The sequence below is a fragment of the Muntiacus reevesi genome, chromosome 2 (assembly GCF_963930625.1).
Source record: "Muntiacus reevesi chromosome 2, mMunRee1.1, whole genome shotgun sequence".
NCBI classification, from domain to species: domain Eukaryota; kingdom Metazoa; phylum Chordata; class Mammalia; order Artiodactyla; family Cervidae; genus Muntiacus; species Muntiacus reevesi.
Genome location: NC_089250.1, coordinates 103,706,870 through 103,730,086, shown reverse-complemented (window position 1 = coordinate 103,730,086; position 23,217 = coordinate 103,706,870). Strand labels below are relative to the sequence as shown.

The 23,217-nt window shown below is 35.2% G+C and overlaps 1 protein-coding gene across 4 annotated transcripts in view; it reads left to right on the top strand.

Annotated features, from left to right (window-relative positions):
* HERC4 (HECT and RLD domain containing E3 ubiquitin protein ligase 4) overlaps positions 1–23,217 on the top strand; it is a 132,498-nt gene that overhangs the window by 94,054 nt on the left and 15,227 nt on the right. For 3 of the 4 annotated variants that reach the window (XM_065922429.1, XM_065922431.1, XM_065922432.1), the window contains exons 16-19: positions 11,494–11,517; positions 13,539–13,637; positions 15,438–15,605; positions 15,828–15,971. In XM_065922429.1, the coding sequence (XP_065778501.1) occupies positions 11,494–11,517; positions 13,539–13,637; positions 15,438–15,605; positions 15,828–15,971 (435 nt within the window). The remainder of the gene's footprint in view (positions 1–11,493; positions 11,518–13,538; positions 13,638–15,437; positions 15,606–15,827; positions 15,972–23,217) is intronic. The other variant, XM_065922430.1, reaches the window with a different exon arrangement.

Here is a 23,217-nt window from a genome sequence, read left to right as displayed (position 1 = left end):
GGGGTTGCAAAATGTTGTACATAACTAACAGACTGAGCACACACACAGCTAAAAATAAGGGAATGGGGAGAGTTCTGAGAAACAATCAGAGAAATGGGCAGGTGCCAGATTACGGAAGGTTTAGTAGATTAAGATCAGAAATACGGTTTTAATCTGAAGTGTTATGGTTAACTGTTGGGTGCTGGTGAACCTAAGGTGAATATTGTACAGTGCAATTTATATTCTGAAATAACTATCCTATCAGCTGTGTGGAGGTTGGAATGAGGGGGATGGAACAAAAAGTTAAAGGGAGACCAGTTAGAAGATAGTTGTAGTAGGTTAGGGGAAAGAAAATGATGAATTTGGCCATGGTTGGTAGTTGTATAATGGAAGGAGGAAATAAATGGTCTTGAGTACCTCTTGGAGGTAAAAGGGACAAGAATAATTGATGGATATGAAATGAGGAAAGGAGAGAAATCAACAAATGAGATGAAAGGTAGAAGGAAAACTAGAGTAGTGTTGTGGAAACTAAAAAAGGGAAGGAGAAATCTGTATTGAATGCTGTTGAGAAACAGGACAAAACCATGGAATTGAGCAGTGAATTTGGTTTCACGAAGGTCACTGGTAATCTTGATGATGCCAGTCTAGGGTAAGTTATGCTTAAGAGAAATTTAGGGGTGAGGAATAGGGAACGGCCTTCATACATAGGCAGTACTTTCACAGAGTTCTGCACTTGAGAGGAGGGGGTAAGAAAAGTAGAGCTATAGCTGGAGTCAAGGGTCAGCAGTGTTGTGAGAAAGAAAATCCTTGTCTTCTGGAAAGCTTTGAATAAACATTTCCTTTTTCCTTCCCTGTTTTAACTAAATCTCTCATCTAGGTAAAGCTTTTCACAGTCTTCCTCTAGAGAACTCCTAAGACAGGAGAGAAAACATATTTCTTGAGGTTATTAATTTTCCCTCTGCAAGACTTGTTTGAAGTCTCATATTTCATCTTTGAGTGAATGCAGATTTCAGACTTAATAAATATTTATTGTAAAAGGAATTAAAATTATTTACCATTGAGGAGCATTGATGACTCAGACAATGCATTTTTTTATTCTAAGACTTTGCATGTAAACTCTGACATACCACCTCGGTAACCTCGGTCTTTGAGCAGTGTTTTTGAGACTGCATTAATACATAGACTTCTTTTAAAATAAAACAATTCCTTTAAAACAAGAGACACATACAGACTAAAAGTGAAGGCCTGGAAAAAAATATTTCACGCAAACGGAGACCAAAAGAAAGCAGGAGTCGCAATACTCATATCAGATAAAATAGACTTTCAAATAAAGGATGTGAAAAGAGACAAAGAAGGACACTACATAATGATCAAAGGATCAATCCAAGAAGAAGATAAAACAATTATAAATATATATGCACCCAACATAGGAGCACTGCAATATGTACGGCAAACGCTAACGAGTATGAAAGAGGAAATTAATAGTAACATAATAATAGTGGGAGACTTTAATACCCCACTCACGACTATGGATAGATCAACTAAACAGAAAATCAACAAGGAAACACAAACCTTAAATGATACAGTGGACCAGCTAGACCTAATTGATATCTATAGGACATTTCACCCCAAAACAATCAACTTCACCTTTTTCTCAAGTGCACACGGAACCTTCTCTAGAATAGATCACATCCTGGGCCATAAATCTGGTCTTGGAAAATTCAAAAAAATTGAAATCATTCCAGTCATCTTTTCTGACCACAGTGCAGTAAGATTAGATCGCAATTACTGGAAAAAAATTGTTAAAATTCAAACATATGGAGGCTAAATAACACGCTTCTGAATAACCAACAAATCATAGAAGAAATCAAAAAAGAAATCAAAATATGTATAGAAATGAATGAAAATGAAAACACAACAACCCAAAACCTATGGGACACTGTAAAAGCAGTGCTAAGGGGAAGGTTCATAGCATTACAGGCTTACATCAAGAAACAAGAAAAAAGCCAAATAAATAACCTAACTCTACACCTAAAGCAATTAGAGAAGGAAGAAATGAAGAACCCCAGGGTTAGCAGAAGGAAAGAAATCTTAAAAATTAGGGCAGAAATAAATGCAAAAGAAACTAAAGAGACCATAGCAAAAATCAACAAAGCTAAAAGCTGGTTTTTTGAGAAAATAAACAAAATTGACAAACCATTAGCAAGACTCATTAAGAAACAAAGAGAGAAGAACCAAATTAACAAAATTAGAAATGAAAAGGGTGAGATCACAACAGACAACACTGAAATACAAAGGATCATAAGAGACTACTACCAGCAGCTCTATGCCAATAAAATGGACAACTTGGATGAAATGGACAAATTCTTAGAAAAGTATAACTTTCCAAAACTGAACCAGGAAGAAATAGAAGATCTTAACAGACCCATCACAAGCAAGGAAATCGAAACTGTAATCAAAAATCTTCCAGCAAACAAAAGCCCAGGACCAGATGGCTTCACAGCTGAATTCTACCAAAAATTTAGAGAAGAGCTAACACCTGTCTTACTCAAACTCTTCCAGAAAATTGCAGATGAAGGTAAACTTCCAAACTCATTCTATGAGGCCACCATCACCCTAATTTCAAAACCAGACAAAGATGCCACAAAAAAAGAAAACTACAGGCCAATATCACTGATGAACATAGATGCAAAAATCCTTAACAAAATTCTAGCAAACAGAATATTAAAAAAATCATACACCATGACCAAGTGGGCTTTATCCCAGGAATGCAAGGATTCTTTAATATCTGCAAATCAATCAATGTAATACACCACATTAACAAATTGAAAGATAAAAACCATATGATTATCTCAATAGATGCAGAGAAAGCCTTTGACAAAATTCAGCACTCATTTATGATTAAAACTCTCCAGAAAGCAGGAATAGAAGGAATATACCTCAACATAATAAAAGTCATATATGACAAACCCACAGCAAGCATCACCCTCAATGGTGAAAAATTGAAAGCATTTCCCCTGAAATTAGGAACAAGACAAGGGTGCCCACTCTCACCACTACTATTCAACATAGTGTTGGAAGTTTTGGCCACAGCAATCAGAGCAGAAAAAGAAGTAAAAGGAATCCAGATAGGAAAAGAAGAAGTGAAACTCTCGCTGTTTGCAGATGACATGATCCTCTACATAGAAAACCCTAAAGACTCTTCCAGAAAATTACTAGAGCTAATCAATGAATATAGTAAAGTTGCAGGATATAAAATTAACACACAGAAATCCCTTGCATTCCTATATACTAACAATGAAAAAACAAAGAGAAATTAAGGAAACAATACCATTCACCATTGCAACAAAAAGAATAAAATACTTAGGAGTATATCTGCCTAAAGAAACAAAAGACCTATACATAGAAAACTATAAAACACTGATGAAAGAAATCAAAGAGGACACAAACAGATGGAGAAACATACCGTGTTCATGGATTGGAAGAATCAATAGTGTCAAAATGGCTATTCTACCCACAGCAATCTATAGATTCAATGCAATCCCTATCAAGCTACCAACGGTATTTTTCACAGAACTAGAACAAATAATTTCACAATTTGTATGGAAATACAAAAAACCTCGAATAGCCAAGGTAATCTTGAGAAAGAAGAATGGAACCAGAGGAATCAACCTGCCTGACTTCAGACTCTACTACAAATCCACAGTCATCAAGACAGTATGGTACTGGCACAAAGACAGAAATATAGATCAATGGAACAGAATAGAAAGCCCAGAGATAAATCCACGAACCTATGGACACCTTGTCTTTGACAAAGGAGGCAAGGATATACAATGGAAAAAAGACAACCTCTTTAACAAGTGGTGCTGGGAAAACTGGTCAACCACTTGTAAAAGAATGAAACTAGAACACTTTCTAACACCATACACAAAAATAAACTCAAAATGGATTAAAGATCTAAATGTAAGACCAGAAACTATAAAACTCCTAGAGGAGAACATAGGCAAAACACTCTCCGACATAAATCTCAGCAAGATCCTCTATGACCCACCTCCCAGAATATTGGAAATAAAAGCAAAACTAAACAAATGGGACCTAATGAAACTTAAAAGCTTCTGCACTACAAAGGAAACTATAAGTAAGGTGAAAAGACAGCCTCAGATTGGGAGAAAATAATAGCAAATGAAGAAACAGACAAAGGATTAATCTCAAAAATATACAAGCAACTCCTGCAGCTCAATTCCAGAAAAATAAATGACCCAATCAAAAAATGGGCCAAAGAACTAAACAGACATTTCTCCAGAGAAGACATACAGATGGCTAACAAACACATGAAAAGATGCTCAACATCACTCATTATTAGAGAGATGCAAATCAAAATCACAATGAGGTACCATTACACGCCAGTCAGGATGGCTGCTATCCAAAAGTCTACAAGCAATAAATGCTGGAGAGGGTGTGGAGAAAAGGGAACCCTCTTACACTGTTGGTGGGAATGCAAACTAGTACAGCCACTATGGAGAACAGTGTGGAGATTTCTTAAAAAACTGGAAATAGAACTGCCATATGACCCAGCAATACCACTTCTGGGCATACACACCAAGGAAACCAGAGCTGAAAGAGACATGTGCACCCCAGTGTTCATCACAGCACTGTTTATAATAGCCAGGACATGGAAGCAACCTAGATGCCCATCAGCAGACGAATGGATAAGGAAGCTGTGGTACATATACACCATGGAATATTACTCAGCCGTTAAAAAGAATTCATTTGAATCAGTTCTAATGAGATGGATGAAACTGGTGCCCATTATACAGAGTGAAGTAAGCCAGAAAGATAAAGAACATTACAGCATACTAACACATATATATGGAATTTAGAAAGATGGTAACGATAACCCTATATGCAAAACAGAAAAAGAGACACAGAAGTACAGAACAGACTTTTGAACTCTGTGGGAGAAGGTGAGGGTGGGATGTTTCGAAAGAACAGCATGTATATTATCTATGGTGAAAGAGATCACTAGCCCAGGTGAGATGCATGAGACAAGTGCTCGGGCCTGGGGCACTGGGAGGACCCAGAGGAGTTGGGTGGAGACAGAGGTGGGAGTGGGGATCGGGATGGTGAATGTGTGTAACTCTATGGCTGATTCATGTCAATATATGACAAAACCCACTGAAATGTTGTGAGGTCATTAGCCTCCAACTAATAAAATAAAATTAAAAAAAATAAAAAAGTTTAAAAATAAATAAAACAATTCCTTTAAGAAGCTTAATGTTCACTTACCCCGTTTATGACCATCTTATTTAAATGTATACAAATACTGAACTAGCTCTCAACTCCTGGTTCTTAGCTTTTAAAAGAATTCTAAAGCCGTAACAACTTTGTAAATTAATTATAACACTACAAATTTTAAAATGAGGTCATTTAGTATGAAGGATGATTATGTTGTCTTGATCAGGAATCTCCGCTCACAACCTGATTATAAGAAAGGAGTGTTAACATAAGAGCACTTAGGTTCCTGTATCACCTCAGCATTTTTTTAGTGTTTTTCTTTTTTATTAAATCTAATTCCTTGTGGTATACAATAAATCCTTGTTGCTTCTCTGTTTTATGTACAGTAGTTTACTGTAATGCCCTGCTCCATTTGTTCCTCCTCCTCCCCCCCTTGGTAACTATAAGTTGTTTTCTATGTGAGCCTGTTTCCGTTTTGTACATAGATTCAGTTGTACTATATTTTAAATTCCACATGTAACTTATAGTATCTGTATTTCTGTCTGACTTATTTCCCTAAGCATTTCACTCTCTCCTGAAGAGTTATATTCCCTTGGGTCACCATGAATTAGATCTGATGTCCTTTGACATCTGAATTTTTACCTAGTATGTAGGTTATAAAACAATTCTGATCAGGTTAAGAGAAAATGGCAGTCTAATAGAACTCTTAAGGTAACAATAATCTTGTGCTTTGTGATAAAGCTGTGGTTTGAATGTTTGCTTTTAAACCTTGCAGGCTTATATCCAAACTTCTCTTTGTGTATAGCTGTGATGATATCAAATTGAATTTCCTTATTAACTCTTTCAGTGCCACTGTTTTCTGGTAAGAGGGAGACAGTAGAAGACCATCTTATTTCAAGATTTTCCAAGTTGCTGTACTTGAGAATTGCCTTATGTTACTCTGCTCTTTCAACCACATGATTTTCCTTTTTCTCCATTTATAGACAGACTGGTATTGAATATGTGGTTGTGGCAGTGGAAACTTGTTCTTTAATTGGCACAGTGAATTTAATATCACATCTTTGAAATCAGAATCTAGAACCCATGATTTGGGTTCTTCTGGTCTTCTGGAAATAGAAGGCTGACAATTTACTTTGAAGGTCTTTGACTAACTCAAGTAGTTTATTAATTTATATTATGATATCTGAAGGAGCATTCTGTGGGAGAATTCAAACCACTTCGACATTTACATGTAATGCTAAAGGCTTTTTTCCCCTGAGACTGTTTAGTAAAATTCATACTTGGATTACTAGTGTTGACACTAGGTTGAACATCATATTGGCCTTGTAAGTAAAGTTGTAAAGTTTAGAGTCTGTCCTAAAGATCCAAGTTATTTTGTGATGATATAGATACGTATATGTGTATTTATGTAACCAACAGATATATACACATATATATGTACTTTATGTATACAACATACATATGTATAACATTATTGAATAAGAGTTACGATCTTGAAATAATTCCATTCCTTTGGTGTGAAAGTTTAAAATATTCCTTGATAGAACATAGTTACTATGAATTATAAAAAATATGTCTATAAATTTTATTTATATATACATGTATTTTATATCTACATGTAAATATATACACTGTGCTGTGCTGAGTTGCTCAGTTGTGTCTGACTCTTTGCAACCCCATGAGCCCTAGCCCTTCAGGCTCCTCTGTCCTTGGGATTCTCCAGGCAAGAATACTGGAGTTGGTTGCCATGGCCTCCGCCAGGGGGTATTCCCAACCCAGAGATTGAACCCAGGTCTCGTTCATTGCAAACAGTTTCCTTATCGTCTGAGCCACCAGGGAGACAAAATATATGCACATATGTATGTGAAACTTCACCTTGTTCTAAACACTGCAAGGAGATTATTTCACCTTTATTATATTTCTGTTTATGCTATAGTCTGTTGAGATTTTTTTTTTTCTCAGATTTTCTTTCCCAGTCAAGTATTTAAGAATCCACCAGGTTTATAAACCTTAAACAGAGGGCTGTATGTCATTTATAATTCAATAGAACGAGAAGGAAAAAAAATCCATTAGGTGTATACTTCTAAGAATGCATCAGGTATATGCTTTCCTTGTCTCTAAATATTAAAAACTAATTCTGTGAATTTTTTGCACCCCTTATAATGTCCTTTTGTATGGCTGAGACTAACTTTTCACCTCATCCTCTCCTATTTTCCCATCCTTTTTCATCTGTTTCCCTCTATACGTTTCCGTGAAGTTTTTACTTGATCCTCCTACTCCTGCCACTTACTATTACTATATAAGCTTTTCTGTTTTGTTTTTGCAGACTCTGATATTAGGATATGAAACTTTTTTCAGTTGGATCCCTTTTGCTTTTTATCTGTTTTTCTCCCTCTACAGTAAATAGTTTTCATGGCAAGGGTATGTGAGCTTTCTCTTTATTTTCTACTATTTGATGTTTTTTTCCCCCACTTTCTAGATATTATTCTTAGTTTATTTGCTTACTTCTTTTAATTTTGCTCTAAAATTTTTTCTAAAAATACTTTAGTGAGGAATTCCCTAGTGGTCCAGTAGTTCTGGTTTTCACTGCCAAGGGCCGGGTTCGATCCCTGATCAGGGAGCTAGGTTCCCGCAAGCTGTGAGGCATAGTCAAAAGACAAAATTACTTTAGTGGTTACAACTAACCTTTTTGCTGCTTTTCCTTCCCTTTCTTATCCTTTTTGTTACTCTACAATATCAATATATATCTAGCAAAAATTGATGAATGTATAGACAGGTCTGTGCTGAGTCTTTGCCTGTTATAATTGAATCAAATTAAGCACTTTTTAAAGTGTATATTCATTTATTTCAAGAACTGTGTATGCCTATGTCAGATACAAGTAAGTACTAATTAAATACATTTGATAAATTGGTGAAATTTTTAGTCTTTGATATTATACTTCATATATTTTTAAGTCATAACGTTTATTTCAGTATTAATTTTGCAATGTTTATAAGTCATTACTGTGTTTGTTTTGTGGAGTTAAGGTTTTATACTTTAACTGTGGACAATGTTGAGCTAATGACATGACATGCTCACCAGCAAACCAGGAAGATAGACTGATGTAACAGCTGGGAAGACCAGCTGGTACTTCCTGGGTTTGAGCTTCTTCCTCATTTAATGAAATGAAGAAAGTAAAGTACATTTGCATACTTTAATATTTGTGATGCATTTAATACTTTCATTATAAACCTTGTAGCTGTAATATTTCCCAGAATGTTCTCACTTGCTTTTTAAGCCCCTTTGTCATCTTTAATGGCATTAATATTTTGTGGATTCTTGGACTGATTTCTTATGCCTTGGATTACCAAGTTATATTTGTATATTTGTATATTTTTCATTTTCTTCATGTTTTAGGAGTATCTTTTATATTTCTGTTTAGTCACCAACACCTTATATTTATCTGAATTACTTCAGTAACTTCGGTATCCTCTGTTTATTCTTAGAGTAATTCTGTGTTACACCCTTAAATAATGATGTCACCAGCAATGATACAGTGTTTTCTCATAAGTAATATGTTGAAACTAAAACGTGCCAAGGGATTGCATCTTTTTTTGTCTAAAACTAAGTAAATTATCATTCACTGTTGATGTTTAAAGCACTCTTAGTGAAGTTTGCTTCAGACAGTGAGACCCTGACTTTTGAACATTCTTTCAGGCCTTTCTCACTCTGGTTTCTAGGACATTGGGTAAATAAAATTAGGCATACCTTGACCTAATTTCATGGGCCCCAGTCTACAAACAGCCAAAAGATAGTGCTTGGGTATGTGGATTTGGAGCCAAGAGTAGACTGCGGATTAAATGATACAGTGGATTTTCAGCAGTGGACCTTTAGTTGACCACACGTATTTTGCTAGTATCTTGTCCCCATACTGCCCCACTGCCCCACCCCGCCGCCACCACCACTTACTTTTTCTTTTAAATTTCCCTTGGAAATGCTACTGTGGCTCAGTTAGACTTGAAACTAATATGATATTTCCCAGAGGAGTTTACCCTTGCTTTTTTACCTGTTTACTTTGTTTTCAATGTTTAAGCTTTCGTCTTAGGTTTCTTAACACTTAAATTGAAATTTCTAATGGTGATCTTAATCTGGTTTTTCCTTTGATGCTTCTTCCCTAGGTAAATCATTTTGCTTGGTATCTTGTAATCTCTCTTTTCCCAAGTTATCCACGTCCCATTATTTTTTCATATTTCTTCTAGCTTACATCTCTCTCTAAATCAGACTTATGGTTTAGTTGCACTGTAAATTCTGACAGTCTTCCCAATGCAAAATGATATGCCTCGCATCTCTCTCTATTTACATGTAGCAACAAAGTACATATAGGTTAGTGTTTCATTATTAATAGTAAAATCCATCTTCCATGATACCAGGTATGAAACATAGTTATCAAATTGGCCATAGGTAGTCAGAAAAATGTTGAAAGGTTTCTTATTCACACTTTCTTAGTTGTAGTAGGACTTTAAAAACATCCCACAAGATATGTTTAGTACTATACAAGTATTTCAGGTGTTCCTGTTAAGTTGCTCTAAATTAAACTGAGTGTAATCTAAATGGCTTTTTCTGCAGGACAGCTTCTATAATGTACTGCTAGCACTGCCATTGGGATGCATATGTAGTGTAATTTGGTACTCAGAGTTTTTTAATTAAACAATTGTAAATATTTATCTTTCTCAGAATAGGAAGTTAAAGTCGTACTTCCTTGTGCTTATATTGTCTTGGCTTTATTTGGCACAATATAGTGAATAAACCCTAAATGTTTGCTAATATATTAAAGTTTCCAGTGATACCCCTTGAGGCATATGCAAGAATCTAGCCAACTGCAGAGTTAGAACAGTTCACAAAGACTGCCTTCACTTCTGATACCAATTGCGAGGTTGGAAGATTCCTGGAACCATTCTCAGGTTCAGTAATTTGCTACGAAATTCACAGAACTAATTGAAAAGTATTACATTGACATTTACAGTTTATTATAAGGAAAGAATTCAGATTAAAATCAGCCAGGGGGAAAAGTGCATAGGGTAGAGTCTGGAAAAGGTACCAAAGACTGAACTTTTGTCTTCCTCTCCCTGAGGTGTCATGGACAAGTTACTTTCCTAGCATCTGTTTGTGTCAATACTCAGAGTATTGTCAATCAAGGCAGCTCACTAGAGCCTTGGTGCCCAGAGTTTTTACTGAGGCTCCATCACGTACTGCCTATATGGCTGGCCTTTACTTGCCAACCCTTTTGTAGTAAGAACTGATAACCACGTATCCCAGAGTCTCCAGGCAAACAATGATACTCCTGTTGAGGTATGAAATCCCAAAGTCCTATAGATTGTCTTCCAGGGCAAAATCAAACTACTGGGAGATGATCTCTTTGGGTAAGATTAACTCCTCACTGTACAAGGTACCATCTGCAAATTTAGTAACATACTTTTGGAGATTTTAACCCTTTATTTGAGTCTGCACTCTAAACATACATGAAAGCTTTTTTCAAGAAAGTGTTGTACATTTCTGTTCAATGCAGTGGTAAGCTTTCATTATAATTTTCGTTATTATGTCCTTCATGAATATCTCTGTCTCTTCATTTCTTGTTTCTACTTAACAACCCCTATGCCCTGTCTTGTACTTCCTATTTTAAGCTAATTTAATGTTAAAGAATCCTTAGTATTTAGATACCTGCATTTCACTGGTTATTTTTGATGAATAACAACAACTTATGGCTTATTTTCTCCATGTAGCTCTTTAATCTACTAAACACTTTTTAAATATTTTGTCACTCTATGGCTGATTCATATCAATGTATGACAAAACCCACTGAAAAATAAAAAAATTAAAAAAATAAACAGTTTGTCAAGATTAGCCAAGTCTTTGAGGAATGTTTTCTCCCATTTTCCAAGTGGAGAAATTGGGCCATAAAATTATTTCAAGACCAAATTAGTTGTAAGAGTAGTTTTTCTGTTCTGCTTAAATTCTGCATATGACGTAGTTACTTGCTGAAACCAAATTTCATTATGTTCAAGCCTCAATGATTTTCTGATCACAAGATATCTGAAAGAAAGCTCTTACTACACTTATAGATATATAAGGTATATGTAGAAAGGGTAAGTTTTGTTGTAGATGTATTTTGGTCTACTTCATTAATTCAGTATTCTACTGTAGCAGAATAAATGAAATGCTACTTTGAATAGAAATGGTTAAATTTGGACACTAACATTGCTCTTTCCTCATTACTGTTACATTCTGCACTGCCGTCTTAGGATGTCAACCATGGATTAACTGAGGTAAGTTTGGTGTAATAAAGTCTCCTGTTCAGAGTAAGATATACTCTGTGTTGTCTTAAGTGATTGGAGATCCCAAGCTTCCTCTTTTTTGTGACTGTAAAACATATATATATTTTATATATATATATATATGAATGAGTATATAGAACTTGCCCTATATAACATTTCAGAGGAATTTTCTGAAGAAAATTAGACCCTTTCTTTAGTTAACATTACACCTATATGATGCCTTTTAACAATGTTTGTTTTAAAATATTTCCTATCCTTTTAATGTCTTTCAGTATAAAATTTATAGTGTCCTCAGAATACAAGAAAAAGCAAACTTGTAAAATTTAACAAATGCCTACCTACCCAGAGGGCAGAAAATATTTTATGTTGGAGAAGTAGAATTATCTTCAGTTTTTAAACTAATAATTGAAATTCAACATGGTCATAAAATTGAATAAACTTTCAAAGTTCTAGCATTTTGGCTTACATAATCAACAATCCTGAACCACCTTTTTTTAACACTTGGAAATTTTGTATTAAACTTCTGTTACAGAATACGTTAGGTTTTATTGTTTACTTTGCTTTTTTTCCCAGCACTTGAATCAATGACATATTTAGAATTAGCTTTAAATTATAGGCCCAACATTGTTTGCTTCCTCACCCTCAAATAGAAGCAACATATAAAATTATGAAATCAGAGAGTTCTGGGGCTGATGACGAATTTAGAAATTGTCTCAGTCTTCTAGGTTCAGAGTAGTAAAAAGACTAGAAAAGTCATCAATAGCTGGTTAGTGACACAAGTACAGGGTGGAGGGTAAAATTGTCATATGAAAAATAGCCAAGAATGATAACTTACTTAAGGATTAATATAACTCAGCATATTGTCTTACATGTTGAGAACAACGAATTGATAATCTTGTGTTCTATATGGATAGGGCATTATTGAATTATTTCATTGTTTTTGATGGCCATAGTTAAAAGAGGCCTGGACAGATTGAAATATATTTAAAAGATGGCAGTTGGGATGAAGTTGGAATGGGATGAAGTAGAGTTGGAAACATATTTTTCAGGATGGTTGGAAAGACTGGGCATGTTTAGTGTGGAAAAAAGACAGCTTAGGGAGAACCTGGCAGCATGAAGTATCTAAACCATATAAACTTCCCTGTAGGGGGAGAAAGAAGATTGAAATACAAAACAAAGTGATATATAAAAATGCAGATTCAGACTTAACATAAAAAGCTTTCTAAGAACTTAAAAATAAGAGAGTTGCTTCTTGGTATATTAAGTCTTTACTGGAAGCCTTACAAGGAGAAGGGGCTCTGTGTCAGAACTAGCACAAAAATTTTGCTTTGTTGGATACACAGTAGAAATACATCCTCTAGCTGATCTGTGACTGGGTTCATAGCTCTTTGTATTTTTCTGGCCTATTAAAAACTTGGCAGTCAATCACTACTTCATCTGCTAGGATAAATAATTATCGATAAGGTGACTAATATCTGATAATGATAATAAAAGATCAACTATTATTGATCAGCTTTGTAGGTTCACAGAAAATAATAGTTGTAATCGTGCTTATTTTGTATGTTGAATGAACAAATTTTGGGGCTCACAATAATGTTGGCACCCTACGGCATGCAGTAAATATCTGTTGAATGAATAAGTAGATTGCTTATCATTGGCCTCAGTTGCTAGGGTAGCCCTAACATGTAAGAACTGGGTACTGTATTTAACAGAGGATCCCCAAATTTAGAATAAATTTCCAATCTAGTTCACTGAAACTTCGAGTTTAATATAGGTTAAGCAAAAGATATCTGTAATTTACAATTTTATGGGTTCCTAAGTATACAGTTCTCTCCCCAAATTGGGAATTAGGGTTCTTTGTTCCAGTGCTTCATCTAATTATCAGTATAATTCCTGAATGACCCAAAGCAAATAAACCAAGAATATGATCAACTTTACATAAGAAATGACAGTACCTACAAGAAATATGTCACAAACCAGTTTGTACTAATAAGCTAATTTTTTATTTCCAGTTGGCAGATATCCCTGTTACAATCTGCACATATCCATTTGTATTTGACGCCCAAGCAAAAACTACTCTGTTACAAACAGATGCAGTCTTACAGATGCAGGTAAAATGTTGTATAGTACTAGTTTAACTTGAGAGTAGTTTTTGAATTGTTTCTGCAGTGTTTTCTTAAAGTAAATATTTGAAATGTCTTTGGGGTTACTTTGTACCTTTTTAGTCTGTCTTTTGCAAAGGTACTTTTACCAAGGTATCTTTAGTACCTATAAGACTGTTGGATGTAAATTGTGCCTTCTTATAAAGGATACTTAAATATATGTAAAAGGAAATAGAATAATATATATAGGGTATAAGGAAATAGAATTTAGATTTTTATCATTTTATATTTTAAAATGGTATAATTTTTCATTACAGAAATATGTAGCCTTTATAAACAGTTTGATTTGTTTCCTTGATAAACTATTGGTTTGTTTAAAATCTTGCTGTATTATATATTCCCTACTTAGGTACTTAGTAGAAGATGAAAGTGAGTAGAGATGAGATGATGTTAAAGTAGGAGGCATTTGATCACATGTTGGGAGGAGGGTATGAAATTTCTGTGAAGAATGTTTTAGTAATAATAAGGTGTTTTCTTGAGGTTGGTTGTCTCCTCCTCTTTGCTCTTTTCCTCCCCCCACTTATGTTGAGTACTTTTCTTTCCTGAGAATTTTAAAAACTAGTTGACATTGTGAATATAAAGGAATACAATAAGTTTACTTTACCTTTTGAACCTGTAATTTAAAAAGGTTTTAGTTTTTTCCTCTGATATAGAATATCAGACTATAGAGGCTGAGGACTAAGAAAGGATGAGATGAGACATTGGGTACTTAATATTCTAAAAATGCTTTTAAAAATTACTCCTGTTCCAGTTTTGTTAGCAGTTTCTATTCCTTTAAAATAAATGCATTTGATATTCTAAATTCTTCCATATTTTTAAACAGTAAGTAATACAAGGAGGAATTTTAGAGCTGCACTTACTTCTATTTTCAATGGAAGAAATAAGTATTTTTGCAAGGTTCTATACTAACAATTGGATTGCTAGTTTTTTTTAGCAGTCTTTGTTAAAACAATTGGTGCTTTCAATGTAAGATATTTCATTTTAGAACAAGAACACATAGAAAATCACAAGGGAAAAAAAATAAAAGCTTTAAATGGTAAAAGCCAAATGTTTGGAGTGTGAGCACAAAAGGTGATCACTTTGAGCTTCCCTGGTGACTCAGCAGTAAAGAATCCACCTGCTACGCAGGGTCCTGGGTCGGGAAGATGCCTTAGAAAAGGAAATGGCAACCCACTGCGGTTTTCTTGCCTGGGGAATCCCATGCACAGAGGAACCGGGTGGGCTGTAGTCCATGGGGTTGCAGAAGAGTCATGGACATAATTTAGTGACTAATAACAACAACATGGTGATCAGTCTACTAGATGACTTCCTGTAAACCTTTTAGTTGACCAGGCTGCTTCTTATTCTATGGAAAAGTATGTTTTAATGCTATTTTCTTTTTCTCCACACTCTCTATCCTAGTTATTTTTTGAGAGACAACAGTGTTCAGATTTATCATTATTATTATAGTTCCATGCTTATTTAATGGTATCATCAACTATACATTACTATAAAAATTTCAAAAGGACACTTTATTTCTCAGAATATAGTTGATTAAGCTCTGATGCTTTGCTAAATACTGTGTTAGGTGCTAAGTGAATTCAGTAATACAGGATTTTGTTTTTATTGTTCAGTCGCTTAGTTGTGTGTGTCCAACTCTTCACAATCCTATGGGCTGTAGATATCTATAAATAAGTAGAGGTTAGCTTATCCAGTCATAATAGCTTCTTCATAGCGTTGTTATTAAATTTTTAATCTTTTGTTTTCTAGATGGCTATTGACCAGGCCCACAGACAGAATGTCTCCTCTCTTTTTCTCCCAGTGATTGAATCTGTGAATCCTTGCTTAATTCTAGTGGTACGTAGGGAAAATATTGTAGGAGATGCAATGGAAGTCCTTAGGAAAACAAAAAATATAGACTACAAAAAGCCACTCAAGGTAATTTAACATTTTCTGTTGTATAATTGGAACTTTATTCAGAAAATATGTTTAAAGTTTTCCTGTTTATTTTTAGTATCTTTGAATCTTAATAAAAATATACTTAAACAAAATTATAGCTATTAATTGATGAACATTTATTCATAATAAATAATGTGTTATAGAGTCTCCAGAGTATACTTTCATTTCTTTACACTCAGTGTTTGCATTATCCTCTTTTAGGTTATATTTGTTGGAGAAGATGCTGTTGATGCAGGAGGGGTACGCAAGGAATTTTTCTTGCTTATCATGAGGGAATTATTGGATCCTAAATATGGCATGTTTAGGTATTACGAAGATTCCAGACTCATTTGGTTTTCTGATAAGGTAAAAAGTCCAACCTTCTGAATTACTTTTGTAAATAAATACACACACACACCCCTATATATTTCAACTTAACTCAATAATAAATAGGAGTTATCAGTAGCTTCCTAACATTCACAGATCTTTTTTATCACAGTTTTAAAAATCATAAACTTTTGGACTTATAGTCATCAAAACAGATTATGCTTATCACACATTTCAAATTAGCAAAATTAGTTAAGGAATGGTCAGCTTGAAAAATGATGTTTACTGTTCTGATGAGTTAGATTTGAGGATTGAATAGCTACCAGATTAACTTTCATTCTGGGGAGAGTTAATTTATCATTAGGGGTCATCAATTTCTCTCCTGTATCATATAGGGCAGAGATAACTATGCAGCAAACTACATTTCATGATTTGAGTTCTTCCCATCACATAAAGTCAGTGCCTGCTCATTTACCTATTTTCCATTGTTATGTGTGCATGCTCAGACACTAAGTCATGTCCAACTCTGTGCCACCCAATGGACTGGAGCCCACCAGGCTTCTCTGTCCATGGGTTTTTCCAGGCAAGAATACTGGAGTGGATTACCATTTCCTTTTCTAGGGAATCTTCCCAACCCAGGGATCAAACCCACGTCTCCTGTGTCTCCTGCATTGGCAGGTAGATTCTTTACCACTGAGCAGCCCTCCACTTTCTAGCTAAAACTGGCAGAGGCAGAGTTGAGTAGTTATGGCAGAGCCCCTGTGGCCAACAAACCTAAAATATTTACTATCTGCCCCTTTACAGAAAAAGTTTGCTGGCCCCTAATTTAGAAACTAAGTGAAATGGGTGGTTCAGTTTGTAGATCTCTTGAGTTGAAAGAAATTTATGTTATGTATTATGTGTTATAAAAACCTTGATGTATTATTTAGGAGACTGTCCTTTGTGACATTAGCAGTCATGATGATCAGTGCCTATACTAGTTAATGTATTAGGGGTTGCAAAATGATGCTACTCTTTAATCCTGACATTTCTTTTTCATTTTTGTAGCTTAAATACTTGTAAGGAAATTTCCTCATCTACTATTTGATCCTTAGTATTACAGTTCATATGGGATCTTTTACATTCTCTCTCTGTAGTTACTTATTTTTCAAAAGAATGAATCTGTTCATTAGCATACTCCGGGGTGACAATTCATCTTTTGGTTTTGTTTTCAGATATTATTGTATATTCATGGGTTAAACATATTTGATGTTTTTCAGTCCGTTGCTGTATGCTGTGCTCAGTCGCTTCAGTTGTGTCCAACTCTTTGCAACTCCACAGACCATTCATTGCCCAACAGGCTTCTGTCTGTGGGATTATTCCATCGAGAATACTGGAGTGGGTTACCATGCCCTACTCCAGGAGATCTTCCCAACCCAGGGATCAAACCTACGTCTCTTGCATCTCTGGTGGATTCTTTCCTGCTGAGCCACTAGGGAAGCCCTTCAATCCATTGCAGTTATTATCTTTACAGATATTATCCTGTTTTTGTCAGGAGAGCTCTTCAACTTGGCACCTGAGTCCTTTTGATACAGTCTTTATACTCTGCTTCCCAGATAATAATACTCAGGCTTCCCAGGTGGTACTAGGGGTAAAGAATTCTCCTGCCAATGTAGGAGATGTAAGAGACATGGGTTCAGTCCCTAGGTTGGGAAGATCCCCTGGAGTGAATGACACTCCACTCCAGTATTCTTCCTGCAATAATCCCATGGACAGAGAAGTCTGGTGGTCTACTGCAGTCCATGAGGTCACAGAGAGTCAGACACGACGGAGTATCTCAGCACTAATACTCTTTTAAGTAATTTCCTTGCTTCCTGGTGTACTTGGTATGATAAAATGTTCCAGACTTGTACATTACTGCCTAACAATATCAGCCTTTCAACCAGTATTATGATAGCTGAAAATACAGTTGACTCTTGAACAATAGAGATTTGAACTGTGTATTTTCACTTATATGCAGATTCTTTTCAACAAATATATACTGTGATTCTATACTATCCTCAGTTGGTTGAGTCTGCAGATAGAAGACTAGCTAGAAGATTATACTCAAGTTTTTGACTGCACAGGGGATCAGCGTTCCTAACCCCTGAGATGTTCAAGGGTCAACTGTAGTTCTGTTTTAAGTATTTTCTGGGTTTTTTGCCCGTTGAGTATACCCTAGGAGAGAAGCAATCAAATAACTATTTTGATATCACTTGAAATTGGTACACTCTATATCATTATATCAAGTGGATACATACTTAGGTTAACTTGTAGAATTTAATTTTGATTTTCAGGGATTGCTTATTTAAATTTAATTTAGTTTTATAATTATATGAAATATTTATATAGCTCCAAAGTCAAGTCTACAAAATAAGCTATCTAAAAGAAGTGTAGCTTTTGTTTCTATCCTCTCCACTGTATTTCCTCCCTCTTCTTAAAGGTATTTTTTGAAAAGAAATGTTATGGTTTATCCTTTTTTGAAAAAATAAATATAAGTACCAGTGTCAGGTTCTTGGTTATTTATGCTGTTATCATTGGGGAAATCTGAGTAAAGGGTACAATATATACTGTACTATTTCTGTAATTTCTTGGGAGTCTTAAAGTATTTTAAAATAAGTAGTATTTTTTTTAAAGAAATGGTATACTATACATATTTTTTCCTCCATCAAGAAAGGGTACTTTATTTACAAGAGAAAGTGAAGCATGTTTACTTGTTGTTGTGATTAATTACTTGGAAAGTAGAAAAGCAGTCATGCGAGAGGGGTTATCAACTGCAGGAGCAGCGTCCTTGAGTTGTGAAGAAAGGATAGAGTTGGGTGTCTTGTGGAGATCGGCCTGTGTTAGACACAGATCACTAATACCATGAGGCAGAGCCAAACGTATATGTAAATACAAATCTCTTGGTTAGATTTGATGGTGGGAGGCTGTGAAAGTTCACTTAGAGTTATTTCTACCTCACAGTGAAATAAGATGCGTTAGATTTGATGGTGGGAGGCTGTGAAAGTTCACTTAGAGTTATTTCTACTTCACAGTGAAATAAGATGCATGTTTGTTAGAAGGTTAGAGTACGGGGAAGGTTGTTGGAATCTTGAAGGAGAAAGGAGAAAGAGTGAAATAATAACCCAAGGGAGTGGATCTCTCTTACCTTTTCAATTATATCTTGACTTGGGCAATAGGAGCCCCATAGAGCCGACTCCTTCTTAGTGTACTTTTGACATGTCCCCATTTTTCTTTCATTATTCTTTACTTTTGGTATACAGTTTGGTACAGAAAATGTTCCATGCTGGTTTTCTGTATTCCATACCCTAGTCCTGACACTAGCCATTTCTTCTAAGGACCCTGACTTCTTTAAGTATAAAATGGTATTTAGAAATACAATTGTGGATGCTAAGTGTACTCATTGGTACCAAGGATCATTGCTTTCAGAGTCTCACAGCAGACAAAACTATTAACTATATGTATGTATCTCACATGGCACATATCTCCTGGCTTTCAACATATTATGGATATTTATGTGTACATGTACGTATACACACATGTAAAACCATGAGATGATACTGATACATCTAATTCTGTACAAACACTACAGAGTTTACTTTGGCCTTCTCCTTTTCACTTAAGTCACTAGTGAAAAACTTCACAGTAAGTAGCTAGTCTGCTGGCTACCTTGGCTAAAAGCTCAGCCCCAGACATACTGGATCACCGCCTCAGAGAAGGTGTAGGAAGGAGGGAGGAATGCAGAGGGCTGTGTGTTCTTTTTAATTTAATATTATTTTTTAATGAGGTAAAATTTACATAACTAACTTCTTCCTTTTAAGAATTTTTTAAATACACAGTTCAGGGGCATTTAGTACATTCACAGTGTTGTGCAGCCCTCACCACTATCTGGTTCTATCACCTCAAAATGAAGCTTGTAGACATAAGCAGTTTCTCCCTGTATCCCTTCAGCCTCAGACAATCGCTGCTTTACTATCTTACTTCCATGGGTTTGTCTGTTCTTGATATTTGCTGTTAATGGAAACCGTATAATTTAATGGCCTTTGGTATCTGACTTCTCTCATTTAGGATGAAGTTTCCAAGGCTCATCCATTGTGTCATGTGTCTGTACTTTATTCCCTTTTGCAGCTGAATAATACTCCGTTGCATAGCTGTACCACATCCGTTTTTTCCTTCCTTAGTTGATGGACATTTTGGGTTGTTTACCTCTTTTGGTGAAATACTCTTGACTAGTACTAGTATGAAAACTTGTGTGCAAGTTATTGTTTGCTATTATTTTGAATATGTACTTATGAGTGAAATTGTTAGGTGATGTGATAATTCTGTTTGACTTTTTGAGGAACCACCAGATTGTTATCCACAATGGCTGAACCATTTTACATTTCCATTAGGAATATATGAGGATTCCAGTTTCAACCTTTGCTACTTTCTTTTTTTAAAAAATATATTTAAAAATGTATTTTATGCATGTATTTATTTCTTCTTACTGTAGTGGGTTTGAAGTGGTATCTCATTGTGATTCAGTTTGCATCCTCTGCTGACTAATGATGTATTTGGCCATTTGTATACCTTCTTTAGCAAAATGTCGTTTTTAAGTTGGATTTTTATTGTTGTGGCTATTTTAAGAGTTCTTTTATGTATTCTGGATACTGGATCTTTGAGAAATACATGATTTGCAAATACTCTCTCCCACTATGTGAATTAACTTTTCACTTTCTTGATCATGTCCTTTGGTATCAAAAGTTTTAAATACTGGTGAAGTCTTTTCTGGATCTGTTTCATGTATTGTTGCTTGTGCTTTTTGGTGTTACAATTCAGAAACCATGTACAAATTCAAGGCCATGAAGATTTACCCCTGAGTTTTCTTATAAGAGTTTTATAGTTTTTGCTGTTATATTTAGTCTTTGATAGATCATGAGTTCATTTGACTATGGTTTGAGGTAAGAATGCAGCTTCATTCTTTGTATGTTAATACCTGGTTGTCTCACCATTATTAAAGAGACTAATATTTCCCCATTGAGTAGTCTTGGCATCCTTGTTGAAAATTAATTGTCTATCATTATATGGATTTATTTCTGGACTCTCAATTTTATTCAGATGATGTATATGTCTGTTCTTATGCTACTACTACACTGTCTTGTTTACTATAGCTTTGTAGATTTTCAAATTGCTCACACATTGAGTCCTCCTACTTTCTTCCTATTCAAGATTCTTTTGACTATTAGGAATCCTTTGCAATTCTGTATGAATTTTACAGTTAGCTTTCCATTTCTGCAAAAAAAAAAAAAAAAAAGACCATTGAGATTTTGATAGAGAATACAATGAATCTGTACATCAGTTTGGGGAGTATTATCTTCTAGTCTATGGACATGGGATATCTTTCCAGTTATTTAGGTCTTTTAATTTCTTTCAGCACCATTTTGTAGTTTTCAGTGTACAAGTCTTACACTTCCGTGGTTAAATTTATTTCTAATTATTTTGTTCTTTTTGATGCTGCTGTAACTGGAATTGTTTTCTTAATCCAGGTTCAATGCATGATACAGGGTGCTTGGGGCTGGGCGCTATGATGACCCTGAGGGATGGGATGGGGAGGGTCGTGGGAGGGGGGAACACATGTACACCCATGGCAGATTCATGTCAATGTATAGCAAAACCAATACAATATTGTAAAGTTAAAAAGTTAATAAATAAAACTGAAAAAAAAAATCTAACATCCGTTCATGATAAATAAACTCAACAAACTAGGCATATAAGTGAATTTCCTTAACATGACTCAAGGAGTTTATGAAAATCCACAGCTGACATTCCACTCAGATCAGGAAAAATTGAGAAGTGTGTCCACTCTCACTATTTGCATTTGAAAACATTGGAAGTTCTAGGCAGGGCCATTAGATAAAAAAAAGAAACAGAACCTGGATTGGCAATTCATTTCACACATGATAATTTACATGTTTCAGTGTTATTCTTCCATATCATCCTGCCCTCACCCTCTCCCACAGAGTCCAAAAGTCTGTTCTTTATATCTGTGTCTCTTTTGCTGTCTCGCATACAGGGTTATTGTTACCATGTTTCTAAATTCCATATGCATTAGTATACTGTATTGGTGTTTATCTTTCTGGCTTACTTTACTCTGTATAATAGGCTCCAGTTTCATACATCTCATTAGAACTGATTCGAATGTATTCTTTTTAACGGCTGAGTAATATTCCATTGTGTATATATACCACAGCTTTCTTACCCATACGTCTGCTGATGGACATCTAGGTTGCTTCCATGTCTTGGCTATTATAAACAGTGCTGCGATGAACATTGGGATACACGTGTCTCTTCAGTTCTGGTTTCCTCAGGGTGTATGCCCAGCAGTGGGACTGCTAGGTCATACATGGCAGTTCTGTTTCCAGTTTCTTAAGGATTCTCCACACTGTTCTCCATAGTGGCTGTACTAGTTTGCATTCCCACCAACAGTGTAAGAGGGTTCCCATTTCTCTACAACCTCTCCAGCACTTATTGCTTGCAGACTTTCAGATAGCAGCCATCCTGACTGGCGTGTAATGGTACCTCGTTGTGGTTTTGATTTGCATTTCTCTGATAATGAGTGATGTTGAGCATCTTTTCATGTGTTTGTTAGCCATCTGTATGTCTTCTTTGGAGAAATGTCTGTTTAGTTCTTTGACCCACTTTTTGATTGGGACGTTTATTTTTCAGATTTTTTTTTTTCTTCTGCATCAGTTGAGGTGATCTTGTGGTTTCTTTCCTTCGTTCCATTATGTGATGTATTACATTGGTTGATTTTCTTATGTTCAACCACCTTGCATTCCTGGACTTGGTCATGGTGTGTAATTCTTTTTATATGCTACTGGATTCAGTTTGCTAGTATTCTGTTGACAATTATTCTGTTATTACGAATACTGCTTTATGGTTTTCTTTGGGGTGTGTGTGTGTGAGAGAGATGTCTCTGTCTGGCTTTGTTATCATGGTATCCCTAACCTCACAGAATGAGGTTAAGAACTGTTCCCTTCTCTTCCTTTTCTAAGACTTTGAGATTGATGTTAATTCTTCTAAATGTTTGGTAGAATCTGGTCTCAGGCTTTTGTTGGAAGGTGTTTGATTGATGGTTCAATCTCTCGTTAAAAGTTTCTTTAGGTTTTCTAATTCTTCTTATGTAAGTTTGTGTGTTTGTAGAAATTTATCCATTTCATCTATATTATCTATTTTGGTGGCATTCGGTTATTCATAGTTGTGGCCTAATTACTCATTATTGTCTTAT